General features: G+C 39.7%; 1 protein-coding gene across 2 annotated transcripts in view; it reads left to right on the forward strand.

Annotated features, from left to right (window-relative positions):
• LOC130566894 (astrotactin-2-like) overlaps nucleotides 1-21,688 on the forward strand; it is a 254,631-nt gene that overhangs the window by 94,234 nt on the left and 138,709 nt on the right. Inside the window, exon 4 of one of the 2 annotated variants that reach the window (XM_057354717.1) lies at nucleotides 17,292-17,441. The exons of the other annotated variant lie outside the window; for it this stretch is intronic. Within the exon in view, the coding sequence (XP_057210700.1) occupies nucleotides 17,292-17,441 (150 nt within the window). The remainder of the gene's footprint in view (nucleotides 1-17,291; nucleotides 17,442-21,688) is intronic. 2 annotated transcript variants of the gene reach the window in all.

Here is a 21,688-nt window from a genome sequence, read left to right on the forward strand (position 1 = left end):
TGTTAATTGATTTTCATATTTGAATAGATTTTTAAAGAGATTTGCCAAATTGACACCTAGAGAACTGTGGATGCAATGATTGTAGGTTAAATGCACTTCATCCTCAGTTCTGTTGGATGCAGGTTGTTCAGAAATGCTAAACAGTTTTGTAAAAATGACATGAAAGATTTGATCAGAATTATGAAGTCATGTATAAAAAAGAAAAATGACTTCAATTGATGGATTTTATACATTTATATATTTTATACGCGTTCTCTCTCTCTCTGTGAGTTTAATTGGAGAGATTGTCACTGTTAAGTGTTCTGAACCTTTCCACAGGTCATCTATTCTCATCTGTCTCTAGAACATCTCACTGTATTTGTGTCTAAATGAATCATGTCCACTGAAAGCCTTCAAACAAACGATAGAGATGGAAATGAATGATTGAAAAGAATGATGAAATGGCAGTTTGATGGGCCTTGAATTCACCTCGGGCCTCCGAGGACACTGTGTCACACATATGACAAATAATGAGATGTTCATGTCATCATCCAAATGCTTTTTGATTTATTTTACATACTGTGTATAGACATATCTAATCCAACTGTTTGGGCACACATATATTGGGTATATTTACATGTAAAGTACTTGAAAAATTAACCTTTTTTCCTCCTTATTTGTCTTTTGACCCCTAACTTTATTAATTTGACATTTTTAGTGTCATGAGAGCGAAATGAGAACGTGTGGCTAATTTATTTGAGTCATTACCTCTAGATCTTTGGTGCTTAACATCAAGGAGGCGTTTGACTTCAAAAACTCACGGTTATTATCAGTTTGTCTTCTTCAGTTGGTTTCTTGAGTCACGTCTGTATATGTGAAGATCAGGGCCTGTATTCATGAAAAATCTTTGCGCAAAGAGTTGCTCCTAGTGACAAAATTCTAAGAAAATTCTTAGAAATGTGGGCGTTTCCCCTTAGAATTACAGAAAAGATCCTAGTAAAGAAAAAAGAAATTCATAAAGCATCTCAGCCATAAAGAGCTCTTAGCGAGGAGGACTTTTGAGAGGCTTAAGAGTTTCTTTAGCAGCAGAGAAAATGGACGAAACACGAAAAGTGAGAAGAAATGTGTTGCAATGCATGACAATTTACATATTACTTTTAAGGTTTATCAGATTTTTTATTTTTATTGTTTTTTGTGTGTATTCAACTTTTGTTTATCTTGGTTTTGGTTTTCTTCTATAGCTGCTTTGATGCAATGTAAATTGTAAAATTGCTATAAAATAAAATGACATTGAATTGAATGACAGTGACATTAGATGTTTGTGACCGAGACACGCTAACATCTCCAAGACAGCGCTGCCATTGCGCTAGAAATAGCAGAAATCACTACATCAACACATTTAGCAGCTGGAGAAATGCAGCGCTGCAGCGGCGATGATTTGGTTCTGTCACTTACACTTACAGAAACTTATTGTGTCACTGTTCATTTTCTATCAAATATGTTGACATTAACAGCATGGTAAATAAAAAAAGAAAGAATATTTATATATATATATATATATATATACAGTATATATATATAGTGTGTGCGTGTGTGCGTGAGTACAGTAAAACAGCCAACCAACCAATCACAGTCTTTAAAAGAGTGTGTCATACATAGCAACAGGGCCAGCCCCGCCTCCTCACTGAGATACAAGTTCTTGTCTTTTCCTTGCTCAGAGTTTCTCTCAGATTGGTCCTGAATCTCTTTTAAGCGAAGACTCCTAAGAAGTTTTGAAGCTAAATGAAGAGGATTCTGAGAGGATTCTTATAGACGCTTTAAGGATACGGGCCCTGATCAACACCTGCTGCTGTCGTCTTTTCATTGATTTGTGAAATGGCTGCTCTGCTCTTTTCTGTCTAAACTCCCGCAGTCGACTGAACGTTCACTTCACCGTCTGCTTTATTCAATCATTCACACCAGTTTGTGAAAACACAACCCTTGAGTTTGGAAACGCAGATATTGTTCTATTGTTCTGTCGATGTTTTTTTGGCCAGCGGTCTGTGGGTATTATTTCATTTCTTTAGCCTGGAGCCTGAACGTTTCCTTACAAGAAGTTTCTGCGACCACAGAAAGTCAAGTCACAATCTCTGTAATCTCATAAATTACGTACATTAGATCTTGTGAAGTCGACCTACTTGAATAGCGCAATATTAAAACGTGCCTTTGGCTCGCAGGAAGATGCCTGGGAAAATCATCCGAAACATTGCATCATATAAATCCTCTTTAGGCCTGTAAGATGTGAGCTAGAAATCAGATTTTTTTCTCCAAGTTTGTCGTAAAGGGATGTTTGTGAGGATGGCCACACATAAAGGAGAAAAGTGTTTTACTTAGACAAATACTGAACACCACCGGTCAATCGTTTGGTCAGTGGGGTCTATTGGCGTTCAGTCAATGTGTCATGAATGTTACTCCAGGTTTATTTACAGATGTCCGGATGTAAAGCTCAGAGAGGAAAGAGCGAGATCACAGAGCTCCGCTGGCACCATCTCAACACACAGTTCACGTGAAATCACTCCAATTCATTAAGTGAATTATCTGCGGCTCTGATGAATTGCTCGGCCATAATAATTACATTTGCATAATGTCTTCTCTGCTTCATTTCCGCCCTTACATGTGTTTGTCATTACTGAAGTACCTGTGCGTCATGAGCCTGCCGTGTTTCCAACCGCAAAAACACCATTCGGCTTTGTGCGTTTGTGTAAAGAAAGAATTAAATTGAACGATTTCATGCATAGCTTTACAATGAAATGCTGTGTATGAATGTCAGCATTACGTGGAGAATTGTAAAACTACATTTTGAATATCCTGAAAACTGTTCTCAGATCTGTCCATCGTGTGAATGTTTTCAGTGTTGGTGTAGATCTGGAGAGTGTTGAGCGCACGCGTGTATCTGACACGTGTGTTGCGTCTGTCGTCTGACCGGCCTGAAAGTCCATTAAGCTCTTCCCATGCGGTCCAGACGGGCCAGATCGATGGGCTCGGCCTGTCACTTCTCATCTGCTGGATATTTCCACATGCACGAGCTCTGTGGTTTCATTACCCTTTAACTGTTCATGAGACTTCTCTACACCCCTTTTGACTTCTTTTCTGTTGCGATGCGACATTATTAGCCGTAACATAATTAACCGTGGATTTACAACAGTTACTATAGGGTATTTGTAGTAAGAGTATAAATAGTGGGTAAAAATAAGTAATGTACAGTATATATATTTTTTTTTTTCTGGTGGAGTTTAAGCACTTTCTCTACATGATGTGTTGTGATGAGATGTCAGCGGTTATTTCAGCAGCACTTGAGAAAGCAGTTAATAAGATTAGCAGGGCGTTGATGGATCACCAGTTGACAGAAGAAACCGAATCCTCCCAGCTGAGATGTTTGTGTTGAGAGCTGTATGAGAGAGAAACACAAAACATATGATCCATCATTATCATCCTCGAGAAACAAAGAGCTATTTATGAAGAAATGTGCTATTAGAATATTAGTATACACCTATGGTGTAAATATATTCATTATTATAGTTACAATAAATTAACCAACCAAACTAAATGCCTGTATGATAAATACACGTTACTGCACTGTTGTGAAACATGTGTTACCATGGTAATGTCATCTATGGTACTATAGTAAACACTATTGAAATACTGTTGAAATCTTAAGATTAGTTTACTATAGAAATACTAAAGTGTATACTGTAGTATTTGTTCGTGGGTAAAAGAAGGAAATTTCAGCCTTTTCTTACACAGTTTTTAATACATTGGTGGTTGTTAAAGGCCCTGTGAACCGGAAGTTGCGATCGTTTTTACTTCCGTATTTTGACGCATTTCCGAGTGAAATGGAATTTCGAGTGTGGTTTGATTGGACGTATAAAACAGCCGTTGCATTCTGAAACTTAACTGGCAGCAGACTGACAGTTGAAGGGGAGGAGTTAACGGATGCTCCGCCCAAGCCGTCTAACATACCTCATTTAAGAGGGACGGTCACTACAGGAAGTGCATTTTCAGATTTTAACTCAAGATTATGAGGGTACACTAATTCTAAAAAGAGAAAGACCCACATTGATAAACTATTTACAATAAACGCTGCACAAAATAGGCTTTGTCATTTTTAATTTCACTGGGACTTTAAAGCAATAATCCCCAAGAAGCAGTGGGTTACAGGGCATTTTATAACAGCTAAGGGCGTTGTGGCACGATGTGAAGCGGAGTCATTAAAACCCCTCAGCTGTTTTAAAATGCACTGTAACCCACTGCTTCGCGGGGCTTATTGCTTTTATAAAACGGTTATTACATATGTGTGTAGCAAGGTTTTATAAAATAAAGAAAATGAAGTAATATTTAGGCTGTGTAGTGTGGTCAGCCGTTATAGATCGGGGTATTTTATAACGGATATCATCAACTATATTGTTGAACCAATGTGGTACAAACGACAAAGTTACTATGTTTTCGGCAGTATCTAGTTAGTTTCTTGGTTACTAAGGTGGTGGTTAACCAGCAAGTTTTGAAACGCACCCCTGGTCAGTAGCTTAAACTGCGTTGCTGGTCTCTGGTGGTCTTACAAGAGTTTTGGGTACTTGATAGCTGGTCTGGTTTGGTGATTGTTTGTTCGTTTGGTCATTTTTTATTCTGAAGTTTGAATATCTCGTGCACAGCTAACCAGAGACCTGTCCACTATTGTCTTGTGTTCTTCAGTGGTGATTCAGAGAGAATCTCCATTCATATGGATGTAACTCTGTATGATTCCTGCATGAGCGCTGTGAGCGGCACACACACATTTATATTTCATCCGGCCTGTGACAACAAAGGCTATAGATAGCAATCCTGTCCTCTGGACTCACAGAGGACAAAACCAGAGCTATCTGGGCTCGTTTTTTTAGATGGACATCATATTAGTTGATCATTTTTGTAATCACAATTTAACAAGAGGTCATTCTTCTCATTTAAAAAAATAATAATTGTAAGTCCCGGGCAGGGGTCCCGCTGAAGTGTGTTGAATGGCACAGCTTTGTTAGATGCGTTGATGTCATTTCCACTGAAACAGGAAGTTAGGGATGGACATATACAGTGGCTCCTCCCCCATTTAGAATAGCCAATAGCGCTTAGGTTGCCTGACAGCTGGTGAGCAGCTGAAGTGCAGAATGATGGAAGTGAGAGACTGTACGTTATGAACGAATGAATCTTCAAATAGTGAATTTTTCAGTGTTGTTAACGCAAAACTAACATACTTATTCTGAAAGCGATAAAACGTCATTCAGCTTATATGAAAGTTGATAAACATTTATAAACATAAGTCTCAGTTTATTAAATTCACAAATGCATAACCAAACTCATTTACAAATGAAGATTTATAAATGCATGACCACATTCACTTAATCGATGTGACTCACAAATGCAAAACACGGTTCATAAATACACAGCTGGATTTACATATTAAATATATTTGTTAATCGCTGTTTAAAACCATCACGTTTCTGGAAAGCCTCAGATTTGTTTGTGGATATTTTGGGATCAAATTTTCAAACTTTTCAACCAGACTCGTGTGTTTTATGCGTTTTTATAATAATGATATCCACATTTTGGTAGTCTTGACCATTTGTAAGTCTTTCAAAGATGAGAATCAAAGGGACATTTCATAAAATGATCAAATAAAAAATAAAAATCGCATGAGCGCTTTAAGGAATTTACTCCCAAAGTAAAATGCCGTCAACATGAGACTGTACCAATATAATGTAAATGTAAATAGGTGAATGTAGCTGTGCTGTGATTGGCTGGCTTGGTGTCATCTGATTGGATGGTCTGAGGAAGACATGCTTGTGTTTGTGAAAAGATTCCTGCCGTGCTAATCTTTTGGATTTGCATAATCTATTTTTACGTGTGCTAACATTTAACAAGATAAGAAATGTGCTTTGCATATGCACCAGTTATGTTTTGAGAAATTGTGTGTTTTCTTTTAATTGGGACTGTTTCGACCGGTTGATAAAGTTCTATCAAGTTTAAAAAGTAATTGAGTTTGACTAGAGCAGTTTGTAAATGTCTGCTGCCTTGTGAATTTGATAGAAATACTTCGTACGAGCAGAAAAGGTGCAGCGGAGATTGATTTCTCACACAGGTGGAGTAACCTCCAGGTGCGAATCAGAGATGGGGCTGTAATCATGGTGTGTGTGTGTGTGATTGTGTTGTTGCTATAGTGACGAGTGTCTTCTGATGACTGGATGACCAGTGTTGTTATTGACAGAAGCTCTTCTGGATTGATTTGGCTCATTGTTGATGGATGATGAGCAGAACGTCTGGCTGGAGGAAACACACGACATTGTTCTGTTGGCAAGATGCTGGAGAGAACATATTGAGCTGGAGCTTTTAAGCATATTTACTGTACACCAACGACTGAATTCAGATCAGACTGCAGATCAGTGCCTACGGTAATTATTTCTGCCTTTTTTCGGCATTATGACATTTTGATGAATCCTCTTTACACATTATCATCATTGTAATGTAAAAATGCCGTTATAGTAATGCAAGAATTAATGACTTCTTCAGTAACAGGACTGACAAAATGTGATGAGGAGGTTTGCTTCTTCAAATGTAGTTTTTAAAACGTGTTTGTGGGTGTTTGTTGGTCTTTCTCAGTTTTTAAGACATTGTTATTGAATGACGTATCGTGTAGAGCTGTGTAAAAATATCGATATATGTAACTATCACAATATGACATATACATAAGAAAAAGGAGAAAAAAGTCTTTGAACGTGATCAGAATCGTGGACATTTGTCGTCTCATGAAACTACAGAAAACCACTGTAAAATACCTCAAGATGCTGTTGTCTCAGATATATAACACTGATCAAAAACATGTTCAGTTCAAAACACCCATTTCTTTCAAATATGGAGTGTGAATGGTTTAGTTTATCCATTAAAAGCAGATTCTGTTCTTAGTATTTAAGAACTTCGATGTTTTGTCACTGTTTCTAATCATTTCGGTGGAATTTTCGTCCCTAAATAAAATTCTCAACTGCTTAAAGGGACAAAAGGGAAAATTAATTGATCATTTCTTCATCCTCGTGTCATGTCAAACCCGTATGAGTTTCTTTCTTCTTCAGAACACAAAAGAAGATATTTTGAAGAATGTTAATACGCTCTGAACCCCATTGACTTTGAACCACTGAGACATTTCTCAAAATATCTTCTATTGTGTTCCACTGAAGAAAGTCTCACATACAGGTGAATAAATGACGACATAACTGATGTTTAAGGGTGTACTGTCTCTTTAAGAGTCACTAGAGGAGCATTGATAGCACCGAGCGTGTTTATCTGACAGCGTTAATGTCAGGGTTGTGTGTTTTATTTTGGTCTGTCTCTCAGATGAGGGGATCAGAGACATCTACAGGCTTCTGGTCACAGATCTTGTGTTTGTCACCTGACATTGATGAGCTCTCAGAGGAGACGTTTCTAGAGGCTGACTGTCACTTCTCGCTGCGTGAATGTTGCCGTACACACACGTGTTGTTCTTCAGATTGTAAGCGAGTGGATGCTGAGTTATGGCTCAGGCTTTGCTTCTTGCCTCTCAGCGACACTGGAGAGAGTACACAACACTTAAACCCAAACAAACAGTTCAGCCCCGCCGAGCCCCCCGGGTTCCCTCAGAATCTTCCCAGTGGGTTTGCCGGATTATCGTCAAGGTTTCGCTGGCATCACTCCTCTGAGATCTGGTTGTGGACCTCGACACGCCGCTATTGGCTGTGTCCAATTCCTAAAGACAGTGTTTAAAGCTGCTGTCTGTGCTGATAAGAGGAGCGGCGAGATAAGATGAGAGTGAAGGAGAAACAAAGGGCAGCGGCTTTCAGAGGAGCCAGAGATGAGCCGGTGGATTCGCCTTTGGTTCCAGCCTTTCATGCAGATCTCTGTGGAGTTTATCTGTGACGGCAGCCGAAGTCATTTCGCCGCCGATGTGACAGGTGAACATTTTCACATTACCGCAAGCTTGCTGGATGATCTTAAATAATCGCTTTCAAAAATGTCATCTGCTGCTGCACGGAGGTGTGTAAAACAACTTCTAATTGAAATAATGACAGATTTCACAGACAGCTTAGAGCCCCGAGTCACACGGCAAATAAACACAGAGTCTCGTTGAAACTGTTACGCCTGTTTCCTGTCGCTGTGGTTTTTGTTTACTTGAGCTCCGCTGGTCGTGAGTTCTTGATTTTAGTAACAACTTTTTATTACTGAACTCAGACAAAACAGAAGTGTTACTTATTGGACCGAAAACTGCTATAAGTAACAACCAAGAATACTGTTTAACTATTGACGGATGTTCCATAAAACCCTCGTCGTCAGCAAAGAATCTTGGTGTTCTATTCGATAGTAATCTGTCATTTGAGAGCCACGTCGCCAACACCTGTAAAATTGCGTTTTTCCATTTTAAGAATATATCTAAACTACGTCATATGCTGTCAATCTCAGATGCAGAGAAGTTAATTCATGCATTCATGACATCAAGACTAGATTACTGTAATGCACTGTTAGGTGGTTGCCCTGCAGGCTTATTACAAAAACTCCAATTGGTCCAAAACGCGGCAGCTCGAGTTCTTACACGTACAAAAAAGTATGAACATATTAGCCCGGTTCTGTCAACCTTGCACTGGTTACCTATAAAGCATCGCGTTAACTTTAAAATCTTGCTTATTACCTATAAAGCCTTACATGGTTTAGCTCCTCAGTACTTGAATGAACTCCTTTTGTATTACAGTCCTTCACGTGCATTACGCTCTCAGGCGTCCTGTCAGTTGGTAATACCTAGAATTTCAAAATCAAGTGCAGGTGGTAGATCCTTTTCCTATCTAGCGCCTAAACTTTGGAATAGTCTTCCCTGCACTGTCCGGGAGGCAGACACACTCTGTCAGTTTAAATCTAGACTAAAGACGCATCTTTTTAATCTTGCATACACTACTCTTCCATAATATAAATCTTCAGAGGGTTTAGGCTGCATTAGTTAGATCAACCGGAACCAAAAACACAACTGATGTACTTGTTGCATCAAAGAGTACAGAACAGTACTCTACTCTCAGCCAGTCTTGTCTCATTGTTCCAAGGTTACCACAGCGAGCAGGATGCAGTTCATGGCCTGACCTGATGGTAGAGCGGAGAATGGGAAGTGGGGACCTGACAAGAGCTGAGATGATAGAGCTGGATAAAGAAGGACGCGGTCTCTTGACATGTCTTCACCACAAAATTTCAAATGCTATTAGATTATTAATGATAATCTTAAACTATAATTTATTTTATTATTAAGTTTATTTATTTTATTTAGCCTTGTTGTGCAAGTTCTCTGGAGCTTGTGCAGAGGCAGCAGCTTTTGCCAGAGGGGAACTGGAATCCCCTGGTTGGGCCTGGGTTCTCCTGAGGTTTTTTTTCTCGATTAGAGTTTTGGGTTCCTCGCCACCGTTTGCATACTGTTTTTGCACTATCTGCCTGACCGGGGGGGCTGCTTTAGAATCTTAAAGTTTTACTTAATTAATATTGCATATAGGAATTTATTATCTGTTATATTTGACCTGTGCTTCTCTCTCCTTTATCCTAAATGTGTGCTCTCACTGAGCGTGTGTGTGTGTGCGTACTTGTCTGTGTACGTACGTGTGTGTGTGTGTGTGTGTGTGTGTGTGTGTGTCTGTCTGTGTCTGTGTGTGTTGGTGTGTGTGCGTGTTGTGTGTGTGGAGTGTTTTGTGTGTGGGTGTGTCTGTCTTCTGTGTTTTCAACCTTTTCTTGTTTTTGCAGGTACAACTTTGATTGTTTTGCTTGTAGTCAATGTGTCTCATGTACAGCTGCTTTGTAACAATGAAAATTGTAAAAGCGCTATATAAATAAAGTTGAGTTGAGTTGAGTTGATTTTGAGTTGAAAGACTAAATGATCGCTGGACAGATGGAGCGACTGGACTTGATATGATTGTGGACAGAAGGGGAAAAACAATGCTAAAAGAGCAATAAATAATAACAATAAAAGTATACATAAATATAATAAAAGTCGGGCTGTCAAACGATTAATCACGCTTAATCTCATCGGAAATAAAAGTTTGTGTTTAAATAATATGGTGTGGTGTGCATATTAATTTTGTATTTATAAACACACACACACACACATATTTATGAAATGTTTGCATGTATTTATTTATATTTACTAATAATTTAATTATATGTAAATCTTGATTAATTTTTGTAATTAATTTTTTATATATGCATGTACTGTATGTGTATGTGTTTATAAATACAAAATGTATATGCACACTACACAGACGTAAAATATTATGTAAACACAAACCTTTATTCTGGATGCGATGAATCGTGAACAGTTGTTTGACAGCCCTTAAAATAATTAAAATGCAACTATATACAACTTATATAGCATTTCAAAACATGCTATGGACAGATTTTGACTCGAAATGTTTCTTTTAATCTTAAAAGTATTTTGATATGAAGGCATTCATATCACACAAATTTGTAGATAAAATTTCAATTGTGCAAACACAACCCAGCATAGATTGAAACACCTGTAATTCACATTTATTGTTCCAATTTACTGTTTAAAGTCCCAGTGAAATTAAAAATGACAATGCCTATTTTTTCATGAAATATTGCAGCGTTTATTGTAAATAGTTAATCAATGTGGGTCTTTCTCTTTTTAAAAATCGTGTGGCATCATCTTTAGTTAAAATCTGAAAATGTACTTCCTGTAGTGACTATCCATCTTAGATGAGGTATGTTAGATGGCTTGGGCGGAGCATCCGTCAACTCCTCCCCTTCAACTGTCAGTCTGCTTCCAGTTCAATTTCAAAATGCAACGGCTGTTTTTATACATCCAATCAAATCGCAGAGAAAGACGAAAGCCACGCCCACTATTTTTCTCATTCAAAATTCCATTTCACTTGGAAATGCGTCAAAATACGGAAGTAAAAACGATCGCAGCTTCCGGTTCACAGGGACTTTAATATATAAAAATGGATAAAAAATAGATTGAAAAATGACTCGATTAATAATGTTGATAAAGTGAATTTATTTTTAATTGCTATGATTGATGATTGAGGCCTGTGTCCAGTTTAACTGGATCATCTTTGACATTGTTGCCATAGTCTTCAGCTGTAAACAATAAGCCTTTCTTTTTAAGCACATCCACATTGGCTTTACAAGTCCTTTTAACTTAAAATCTAATTAAATTACTGTAGCGAGGAAGGTGGGACGAGAGCCGTGGGGCAGGAAGGCGGGGCCGGTGGCGTGAGTGATTATGAGTATCAGCTGTACGCGCACCGGTCCCGCATGCCTCACGGGGAGCTAGGGAGCATAAGAGGACGAGCGACGGGACTGCCGACGAGAGAGGACCGGGCCCGGAAGTTGTTATGTTTTGTTTATGTTTGTGTGGCCGGCAGTCGTCCGTGAGGGGCTGCCGGCCTGTTTTAATGCTGTTTATTGTTTATTTATTTTGATTAAATATGTTTAGATGTTTGCCGGTTCCCGCCTCCTTCCTTCCCTACATTGAACTTTGTTACAATTACATTTTGGCCAAATGGTGCGTTGCTCATGAAAATGAGTAGAAATACATTAAAAGTTAAAATGAGCATAAAGTCACTTTGATTGTGCTTAAATATTTAAAAGGCATTTGTGCCGTGTTTTAGTATTTCAGGTATTTTAAGGTCGTGTAGTTAATAGATCCCATCAGCCTGAAACAAGCGTTTTGCTTTTTTTTATAAAGTTGTTCATGTGAATGAGAGAACGTCTTAAGAAGCCGTCCACACAGCTTTTCTTCATTTCCCTGTGGCAGCGGTTATTAAGATAAAGAATTCAGTCCTGCGCTGTTCTGCTTATTAATCTCGTTCAGTCATTATACAGAATTCTGTCTCATATTAGACTTTTATAAGTTCTCCCTTTCTGCGTATTCACTTCTGTTCATACGTCCCTCGAGCTCTATAAAATGACTTTAATTTCAACAGTTTTGGCAGCATGTTTAGTTTGCCCAGTAAGAATCTATTGGCTGATTAAATTGGCCAATCTCGTCTTTCCTGAATGATCACACGAGTGGACGTAAGAAATCAGCTGCCAAATAAACCCAACAATTCTATTTTGAACACAGACAACAGAACGGCCAATGAACGGCAGCAGATTGCATTTATAAGCGGGCGATCAATGACCTGTCACAGCGCGGGCGAGATGGACGCCGAGAGACCTATGGCCCATGAACGATCGGCGTCTGACGAGACAACACCTGACTTTCACACTCTTAAGGATTTCATTTCTGAATCCCAGCAGAACAAACACGGGCCGTGGACATGAAATATGCATGCGGCAGTTAACCTCCTGTGTTTCCACGGGTTCCTCTCGGTCACGGCAGGGCAGGATTTAAGTGGATCTTGTCCAGTCTTGATTTGTTTGGTTAGCTGCGGCTGGATTAGCCATGAGCACATTCAAAGACTCTTCAGGGAATACCCAGTATTAAGCTTTACCACGTTTTGCTCTTTATCTTCTGGTGTACAGCAGAGCAGCACATGCTCACTTATACCTTTGGGTTACATTTGATTTTATCTGCAGAGTCGATGTCAAACAACTCTTCCATAGCTAGTTCAACTGCTGGAAATAATATTCAAGCAAACCAACCCACGCTAAAATGAATCGCATTACATAATCTGGTGCATCATGTTTCAGTATTATTTCTGCAGTGTGTACAGGAGTTCTTTAATGAGAATTTTGATATTAAACATGATTGTGGGTAGAAATCGCAAAGACTTGTGGATTTTAAAGAAGCATACACAGTAGAATATACGGTACAAACTAGAATATACAGTGTAATATACTGCAATATAGTAGAACATATAGGGAGCATACACATTATCACATGGAGCATATACAGTACTGTACAGTAGTACAAACTACAATATACAGTACAGTAGCATATAGATATGAAGAGTTTGGTTCCAAAAAGAATGAACATTGATTGTGCATTCCAATGACTATCAATCAAACTGCAGTTGGTTTGTTTTGATTTAAGCCATAACAACTAAATAAATACAGCTAACTAACACAATAAAACATGATAACATCATAAAAATAAGATGTTTCATATATACAGTATATATATACGTAGTAGCACATAGGGAGCATAAACACTATCATATGTTATGGAGCACACACATTCTATATGGTTTGTTGAAAATGTAAAAGTGTGTAGCATGTATGTAAAAATATGATATGATTTCAGTGTCGTAATGGTAATTCTAGTTTTATGTATTCGTTATTTTACCATCAGCTCTGTTTTGATCAGCGGAAGGAACTAATCTTTGTTAAATCTTTCTGCAACAAAACAGCTTCCCCGGTTCGAGGAAAAATCTCTCTGTACAGATTGATGTGCAGCTCTCTTCTGGATTGCCAAATACACGAGGAGCGATTAGAAATGAATTTGGAGACTGTTTGCATTTTCACAATAGTGCTGTAGACCCCAGCGAGAGATTAGTCAAACGAGAGGACAGCAGTAATATCAACATTTGACCGGTTTGAGACATCTTTTGGGGTTTTTTGGAGGGGGGTTGAAGCATTAACATTGATCATTTATTTTTGGTTCGACAGGCGTACAGTAGCGTGTCAACGTTTAAAGTCACTTGACTGAAATGTTTTTAATGATGTTAAAAAACCTTTTGATCTCCACGAGCGTTTGAACCGTGTCGGACAAGTATATTTTTCACAAAACTATTTCATTATGCTTTGACTGAATAATGAAGCGAAATCAGTCGATAGGAGTTCAGAATAGATGTGAACTCTTTCAGAACTCATCTCGGGGTGAGACCTCAAGAAATGACAAGAGAACCTTTCTGTGAATTACACTAAAGATGATCAAATATAACACAGATTTCATTCGTATTCCCATATCGTTATCTTTTGTCACTGTATGTTTTTCTATAGTTTATTATTATTCTAAAATGTGACTGTGACGTTTTGAACAATAGTATAAGCGCAGTCTGGAAATGTGGTTTTGCACATCACATCAGTTTGGCTGTTTGGTTTTAGGTTTTCACAAATGAATCTCTTTGGGTGATGTCTAGATGTTCATTTGGCACCACGACAGCGCGGTTCACAGTCGGCCACTCGCAGTCTCATCCGTCTGTGAGATTTCCGGGAAGAAATCGCCCCTGTCCAGAGTCATTACACCTGCGCCGAGAGCGCGGCCCTCTGCATAGCTCAACTTAATTGAAGTTGTGATACAGCGGCGGCCGCGGGGACCAGCTCCAGGCCTTCCTAATGGAGGTGGCAGATAAATGACTGCCGACTTTCTGAGGCATCCCATCCCGCTGCATCCTTCTGTTTCACCTCCTCCCGTTCCTGGAGCAGACGATAAGAGGAAAGAGTTTCTTTTCATATATAAAATGCCTCCGCTGCGGTGCAAATGGGCCAGAACATCGAGGTCCCCTGAGGCGTTCTGATTTTCTGCCTGCTGGAAATAAAGCTCAAACCTCGCGGCCGGCGCCATCTCGTGCGAGTGCTGTTGATTTCCAAACGCGCCAAAAAACTAAATATGCAAATGAATTTGAGTTAGTGAGCGTCGAGGAGTTCTCTTCATGACTCGAGAAAAATCTAAGGGCTTTTTAGACATTTGGAGCTTTGCGGGGCATGTGCCCATGGTTTAAAATCAACTCTCACTAAGTCCTGCTTCAAGATCAACTTTTTTTAGAATGTCAAATGACGTACATTTGGTCAGTTTGGGCACTTGGTTTGTCAGCCACGTGAGCTACAGATAAAATGATATTATGACAACATTAGACAGGCTTCCATTACTCTTCAAAATGCGTAAATTGAAATAGCGCATTGAAAATACGGCCAATGGAAACGCGTCAATTTGGCAAAAACTCTCATGTATCGCAAAAAAGTTTCACGCTCGTATGAGGTGTTTTTTCAAGCAATACCATAGACGCATATTTCGCAAAACTGAAATGGAAACTCTTTTTGTCGCATTTACAAGTCACGTGGCGTATAAAAAAGTCACATGTCCATTGGAAAGATAGGATGTGAGGAATTCACCTGAGGAAATATCTTATATGATGCTCAAATGCAGGAAAACGAGTGAGTGCAGTATGGAGATTTATTAGGAACAGTGAGGTCATATGAGAATATATAAGTCATTATAGAGAAATAGACATTTCTCTTCACTCTTTCATCACAGTAGGTGGCAGTGTGGCACTAAAGTTTGTTTGCAACCTGCCAGAAAACGTACAAAGAAGAGAATGACTTATCGTGAGAAGAATCAAAATACAATCGCATAACATCATTTAATGGAAACGCAGTCATTCCGCGATATTGTTTTAAATGACATTTAGAAAACATCGCTTAAATTTTGCACAAATCTGTAATGGAAACATGGCTAGAGATACCATCTCAAGAGTCTATTAGCCATGAAAATTAGCCATGGTTTAATTATAATAACCGTCTTTTTAGGTTTTATTGTACTTTATTACACGGCTCATTTGAGTGCTTGATTCTGATTGGCCAGTCGCGACATTCCAAGGGTTGTTCTGTTCAAATAACATCCGCTCAAAACTAATAACACCTGTAACCCGGATGCTGCAAATCATTTTGAGAGGGGCAGTTTAATATTACACAAAAATGAATGATAAATATGTCTTTTAATAACATATATGACATTATATTTACAAATGATTCAACCAAATTGCCTGTTCGTGATGTTTGAACGTCGTTTCTTACCTTAAAACAGAAACTAACTGGCTTTTCCTCGCAGAAGGACTGTATTCGGTAAAAATGTTTTTTTTTCCAGTTTTTTTTCTCATGTGGCAAGTAGGCGTGTAATAAGCGGGATAATGTACAAGCAGCCGGCTGTTATCGTGTCCGCTTTGCGTCGGTTCCTGATCACACTGTCGGGGCTTATTTCTGCCATAACAACCGGCTGCCTGTGCATTATCCCTTACATAGTCAAACCCTTAATTATAATTAATTAATGACTCTTATTATTTACCTGTGTGTTATTCAAACACCCAATGGCTTTTATCAAATGTTTTTTTTAAAGTGATTTCTAAGGTTTTTCTGTGGATTGTGCTAGTGAATCGTGACTTCTTGAGCTTGGAAAGAACACATAAACCACACTTGAGATGACTCATGTTGTGTATTTGAAGTGTCTTGAAGGGCATACCAACGGCTTTGGGAATAGAAAATAGAATATAATCCTTTTTTGATGATGTTTTTGACCTGTGCAATTTTTCTTTGTGGCCGTTCACAAAACTGCTGTACCAAACGCGTCTCAGGATGCTCGCTGACAAGTCTGTTCGTTGCCATAACAACCAGGATGCTTTAGCAGTGTAAAACCCAAGCAACACTCACGCCCCATTCAGACCGCCAGCGACACCCTGCTAAAAATAAAGGCGATGTAATTCATTTCAATGGTAGCCTAGCGACATTCAGTGACACGAGCGATAGTGACCATTGGCAACAGGAAGTGGGCGTGTCTAGCGACTCGACAAAGTTGAGATTTGCTCATTTTATGGAAATGATGAGCGACTTTCGGAAGCGACCTCCAATAGGAGTAAAGCAGCGTAAAGGAGCTCAGCCGCCTCTCGTCTGTTACTGCGGGGTTTGTTTATAAATGTTTCTAGGACGACCAAAGCTAGGAACGCCTTCTAATGACCTCGTAGCGAGTGACTGGCGACACGGTTGCTGGCGGTCTGAACGCAGCTTTATTGCTTTTGAAGAATAAAGAAAGTGATCAGTTTGAGTAAAAATGACAAAATTATGATTTTTGGGTGTACTATTTCTTTAACCGTGGTATTTGTGATAAAACTGTAAAAACACATGCGTACTACACCTTTACTTGAATAAAACCACGATTATATCTCTTCACTAGCAAATAATGTTATCTGTGACACAGACAGGGAAAAAATACATTTTATGCTTGAAAAAAGAAACAACACCAAACACCTGCTAACTAGCTGATCCTTGAGCCGTTGTTTAAAGTGTAGCGTCTCTTTAAGAGCACCTTCATGAACAGGTAAGACAAGATGAATGCACTGACAGAGGTATATGCAGAACTCACATGACCTCATTTCTCTTTTGAGGACGAACCGTTTACTGAGTATATCATCTCGCACCGCTCACGCCCATTTATCTTTTTAATACAGAAATAGATAATCGTGACTACAGCAGTTTTCCTGCTCATATAAATCACTGCTCGTGTGTGTGTGTGTGTGTGTGTGTGTGTGTGTGTGTGTGTGTGTGTGTGTGTGTGTGTGTGTGTGTGTGTGTTTCAGCGCTGGATCAGGATCAGGAGAGCGTCGAGGCTCTCATGCAAAGGTTTAAGGACAGTTTCCGGACCAACACCACGATGGAGATAACACACTTCCAGAACGTGACGCACAGCTCGTCCACCGGCCGGAGGAGAGGACAAACTCACACCAGAGGTTAGAAACACACAGTGATGTCACAGCTTAAACAAATCACTTCCCATGATCCTCTCTGCTCAGCCGCTGTTTAGCGCAGTGACGTGTCACCCGAGCACTGAGAGGAATGAACTCCTCACTGCCTCTCGTCCTCTCCTTTTGATTTCTGTCCACAAAAACACCTTTATCGTCTCTGCATCCATTGAAAACAGCAAACACAGTCATGTCTCGCGAGTTCTCCTCCTCAAAGCTGAGATTCAATGATGCCGAGAGGAAATCCAGCCGGAGAAATAAAAGGAAGCAAATGAATGTAATTCTCTGTGAAATATTTCACGAGACAGGGTCAATGTGCGTGTTAATACCTCTGCGTCTGTGCTTTGTGTTGAGAATTACTCCGTTCCTCTCGTGTGCTTCCCTCACTATTCCCGCTGCACATCTGCATGGATTTACATGCGCGCTTCGGACTCTTAAGCAGATTAAGACCTGGCACGGTGGAGGGAAAAACTGGACGTAGCTCAATGGGTAATGCGTTGTGTTAGCAAAGGTTTGATTGGCAGAGAACTCGCACACTGCTTCACTATACTGTAAAAGCATCTGCCGGATGCATAAATGTTAATGAAATGTGCTGAGGTTTTGAAAGGCATCCTAAAATCAAATCAAATACAATTCTTCAATAATAAAAACCTTTGGAGTTTGGAACAGCAGAAGGACGGGGAAATAGCCGGCTTTCCATCCAAGCAGCAACTTCAATTTATGCGGAAAAAATTGGCACGCAGCATAAACAATTTGTGAATAAAGCGGCGTATTCATGCCGTGCGTTTGGAAGAAGAGAATCATCACCTCCAGGAGAATATCAGTGAGATTTGTAGTCACTTTGGAAAGCACTCTGTTCAATATCATACATTACTTGTGATTTAGAGCACGCAGACGAGACGCTTTCACCAATCTTGTGTTTGCTTATAATCGACAACAGAATGAATGTGTTTCAAACGCTTTTGGGATGTAATGGGAGACTTTGACTCAGGCTATTCTATAAATGCACTGCAACTTAATAATTATAGCATACGATTCTGAGGGATTCTTTTGCATTTTTAATCAAATATCTTAAAATTCTAATCAAAATATGCAGATGGAATTCCAGCTGAGGATGGCCACAACATACGTTTGATCGGATTTTTAACAAGGGACGACCTAGAAAATGTTCACATGTGACCCAGCATAGGTTCATGTATGACCCAAGCGTTGGGTTTGTCCCTCAAATAACCCAACAATCACCCAAAAGCCTGTGTTGAAAACAGCCCAATATGTTTTGAAGATTGAATGAATTTCTGCACCGTGGATCTGCAACCGGGCTGACTTCATTTCCCGAAACAAGACAAGAGAGCGAGAGGTCTGGCGTCCGGTCAGCGCGTTGGCAGGTGCAGACATGAAGTGTGTCTCTGACGGTGTTTAGTCATGCTAACGTGACCCGTGACAGACACGACCATCTGTGTCCAGAGCCCAGAGGTCTGACACCAGCACTCACACTGCAATCCCACCATTGTGATATTTCAGCGGTTTTAAAGAGAAAAAGGCTTTAAATGTGGGAGCAAATTGATGTTTAGTCTCTGGAATCCCACAATGCATTGCAAATATGCCAGATATGTCAAGAGACGTTGACGTTCATTAAAAACTGACAAGTATTAAAAAACAGTTCACAGCATTTATCAACAGCGCATGATTTCTGATCATTTGAATGGCCGGCCTTCGGTACAGCGTGTGGCATTCAAGCGGCAGTAATAATACAAGAAAGAATATATTCAGGATGAATCTGACCTCAGATCACAGATGAAATTGCTGTAGTTTGTCAGATTGCTTCTGCACTTTTCTTTGATGTTCCTGGTCTTCGGTGAGTAATTTCACCCGCTCTCGTCTGCGTGGGCCGCTGGCGGTTTGATCTGATCACGTGAGTCTCTTCTCATTCTGATCCGGTGATAATTGGAGGAGTTTGACGCTTGTTTGTGAGCTTGAAACAGACAGAGGAGTCATGATGGTGTGTAGATGAGAAAATGAGCTCAGAGCTCCAGACATACAGCCGTGTGTTGGTTTATAGACATGAGAACTCTTTGCTGTGTGTAAAGGTGATGTTGTGTTTCAATGTTCGAATACTTTGAGAGAGCAGACCGGACAGAGAGCATAACACAACGTCTGGTTTATAATACTGAAGAGAAATCTGCAGAGATTTACCTAATAGTACATCCAGTTTGTTTGTAAAGAAAGTGATTTTTAGCAATAATATCTAAAGATAGACTAATGTTAATTTAATCTGCTTTGTCGACTAAATGAGGATTTATTTAAAGCGATGAGTCAAAAAGTTTTGATTGTAATTGACTGCATGTCAGACAGATCTGTGATTGCTGAGAGGACGCTCTGAGCACAAGTCTTTATTCACTTCATCTATTTACTGTCTAGAAGAAATTAAGATCTCATTTTCATATCTATGGGGTGTCAAATATACTGTTTTTTGAAATGTTGTTTTAAAGATTGTTTTAGTTGTTTATTGGGAAACACAGACACATTCACATGTATGTTTGTGTACTGTGCGTGTGTGGGTGTGTGTGCATGTGTGTTTATATACAGTGTGTGTGTGAGAGTGCGTGTAACTGTTTGTTTGTGTGTGTGTTCATGTACAGTGTTTGTGTGTCTGTCTGTCTGTGTGTGTGTGTGTGTGTGTGTGTTTGTATACTGTGCGTGTCTGTTTGTGGACATTGCGTGTGTCTTTGTGTACAGTGTGTGTGTGTGTGTGTGTGTGTGTGTGTGCGTGTGCGACACACAACTCATTCATGGAGGAGGCCACCAGGAGGCGCTGCTCAACGTAGAAGCAGATCTGATACACCACCTCACCTTCCAGGCCAGGTGCACACACACACACACACACGCACACACAGATATATGCAGTTATACACAAAGAAACAGTCTTACTTGATGTGTGGTTTTAACCGTGTGTGTGTGTGTGTGTGCGTGTGCGTGTGCGTGTGCGTGTGCGTGTGTGTGTGTGTGTGTGTGTGTGTGTGTGTGTGTGTGTGTGTGTGTGTGTGTGTGTGTAGCGGCGCTGCAGTACAGATTGCATATGCATGCAGAAACCGCATGAGCAATGAGTCGCGGTGTCTCAGCAGGTTTATAATTAGAGTGTCACTCCGGCCTCTGTGCTTCTTCTGGGTCAGGACAAGACTCACTGCAGCCTGCAGGAATAAACAGAACACCCACCGCTTACAAAACCATACCAATAAATCAATACATTCATCTCACCGCATTAACATGATGTACAACAAAACCAGACTGTGGTTTCATTGTGAAACTCGTCCATTACTCCTCAGTATACTCATCAGTGCTCTCTACTAAGACAAGCATTGCTCATACTTAGGCCTAATATTATAAGCATTAGAATTAGTATCTGTAGTGTGCATTAATATACGGCGTGTGTTGCTTATTCTGTACATTTAAGAGATCAGACTGGAACTCAGCATCTTAGCAACCAGATAGCAGTGCATTGAAAACTGCATTTGTAATGACCCCTCACATTTGTGTCGATAAATGGATGGAGGGAATATATGAAAAACTACAGTTCCTGGCACTGGCCAATCACAGCAGAGCATCAGTCATACATTTCCATACTTTTGATGTTCAGTCCCTAGGTAAAATTTAAGAATGTAGCAGTGGGAGCCATTAATGTGCATGTGAGCCTAAATGAGCCATTCATCAAAGTTTGAGGAAGTGAATGAATGTGATGAAGTCAGAGGAGGCTGAAGCGGCCGTAAACCTCACACCTGCTCTCAGCAATCGCTCTCAATGTGCAGTCATGACTCTCTGCACATAAAATGTGTCAAGCTTATTTGTAGTCCACTTATTAAGCCTTCAGCCACCCTGCGCGTGCTTGTTGCTTTTACTGCAAGGTCTTTGTCTCAGTCTACGCTGAAAATTACATTCTCGTGTTGAACTATTGTAGGGGAGAAATATAATAGTGGAAATATAACTGCAGGCGGGTTACAGTAAAAGCTGCTGCTATAAAGTCGATGAACTTCAAATGACAACATTGACATCGAAGACCATTACTACCACAGAGAGTTACATTTCACATGTATATATACATTGACACGTATGTATACTATTCTTATATAATAAGGTAAACTTTTAAACAATAAAGGTGCTTCACAATGCCATTAAGAACCATTTTTGTCTGAATGGTTCCATAAAGAACCTTTAACATATACAACGAACATTTCTGTTGC

This window comes from Triplophysa rosa, linkage group LG2 (genome assembly GCF_024868665.1).
Source record: "Triplophysa rosa linkage group LG2, Trosa_1v2, whole genome shotgun sequence".
Lineage (NCBI taxonomy): Eukaryota > Metazoa > Chordata > Actinopteri > Cypriniformes > Nemacheilidae > Triplophysa > Triplophysa rosa.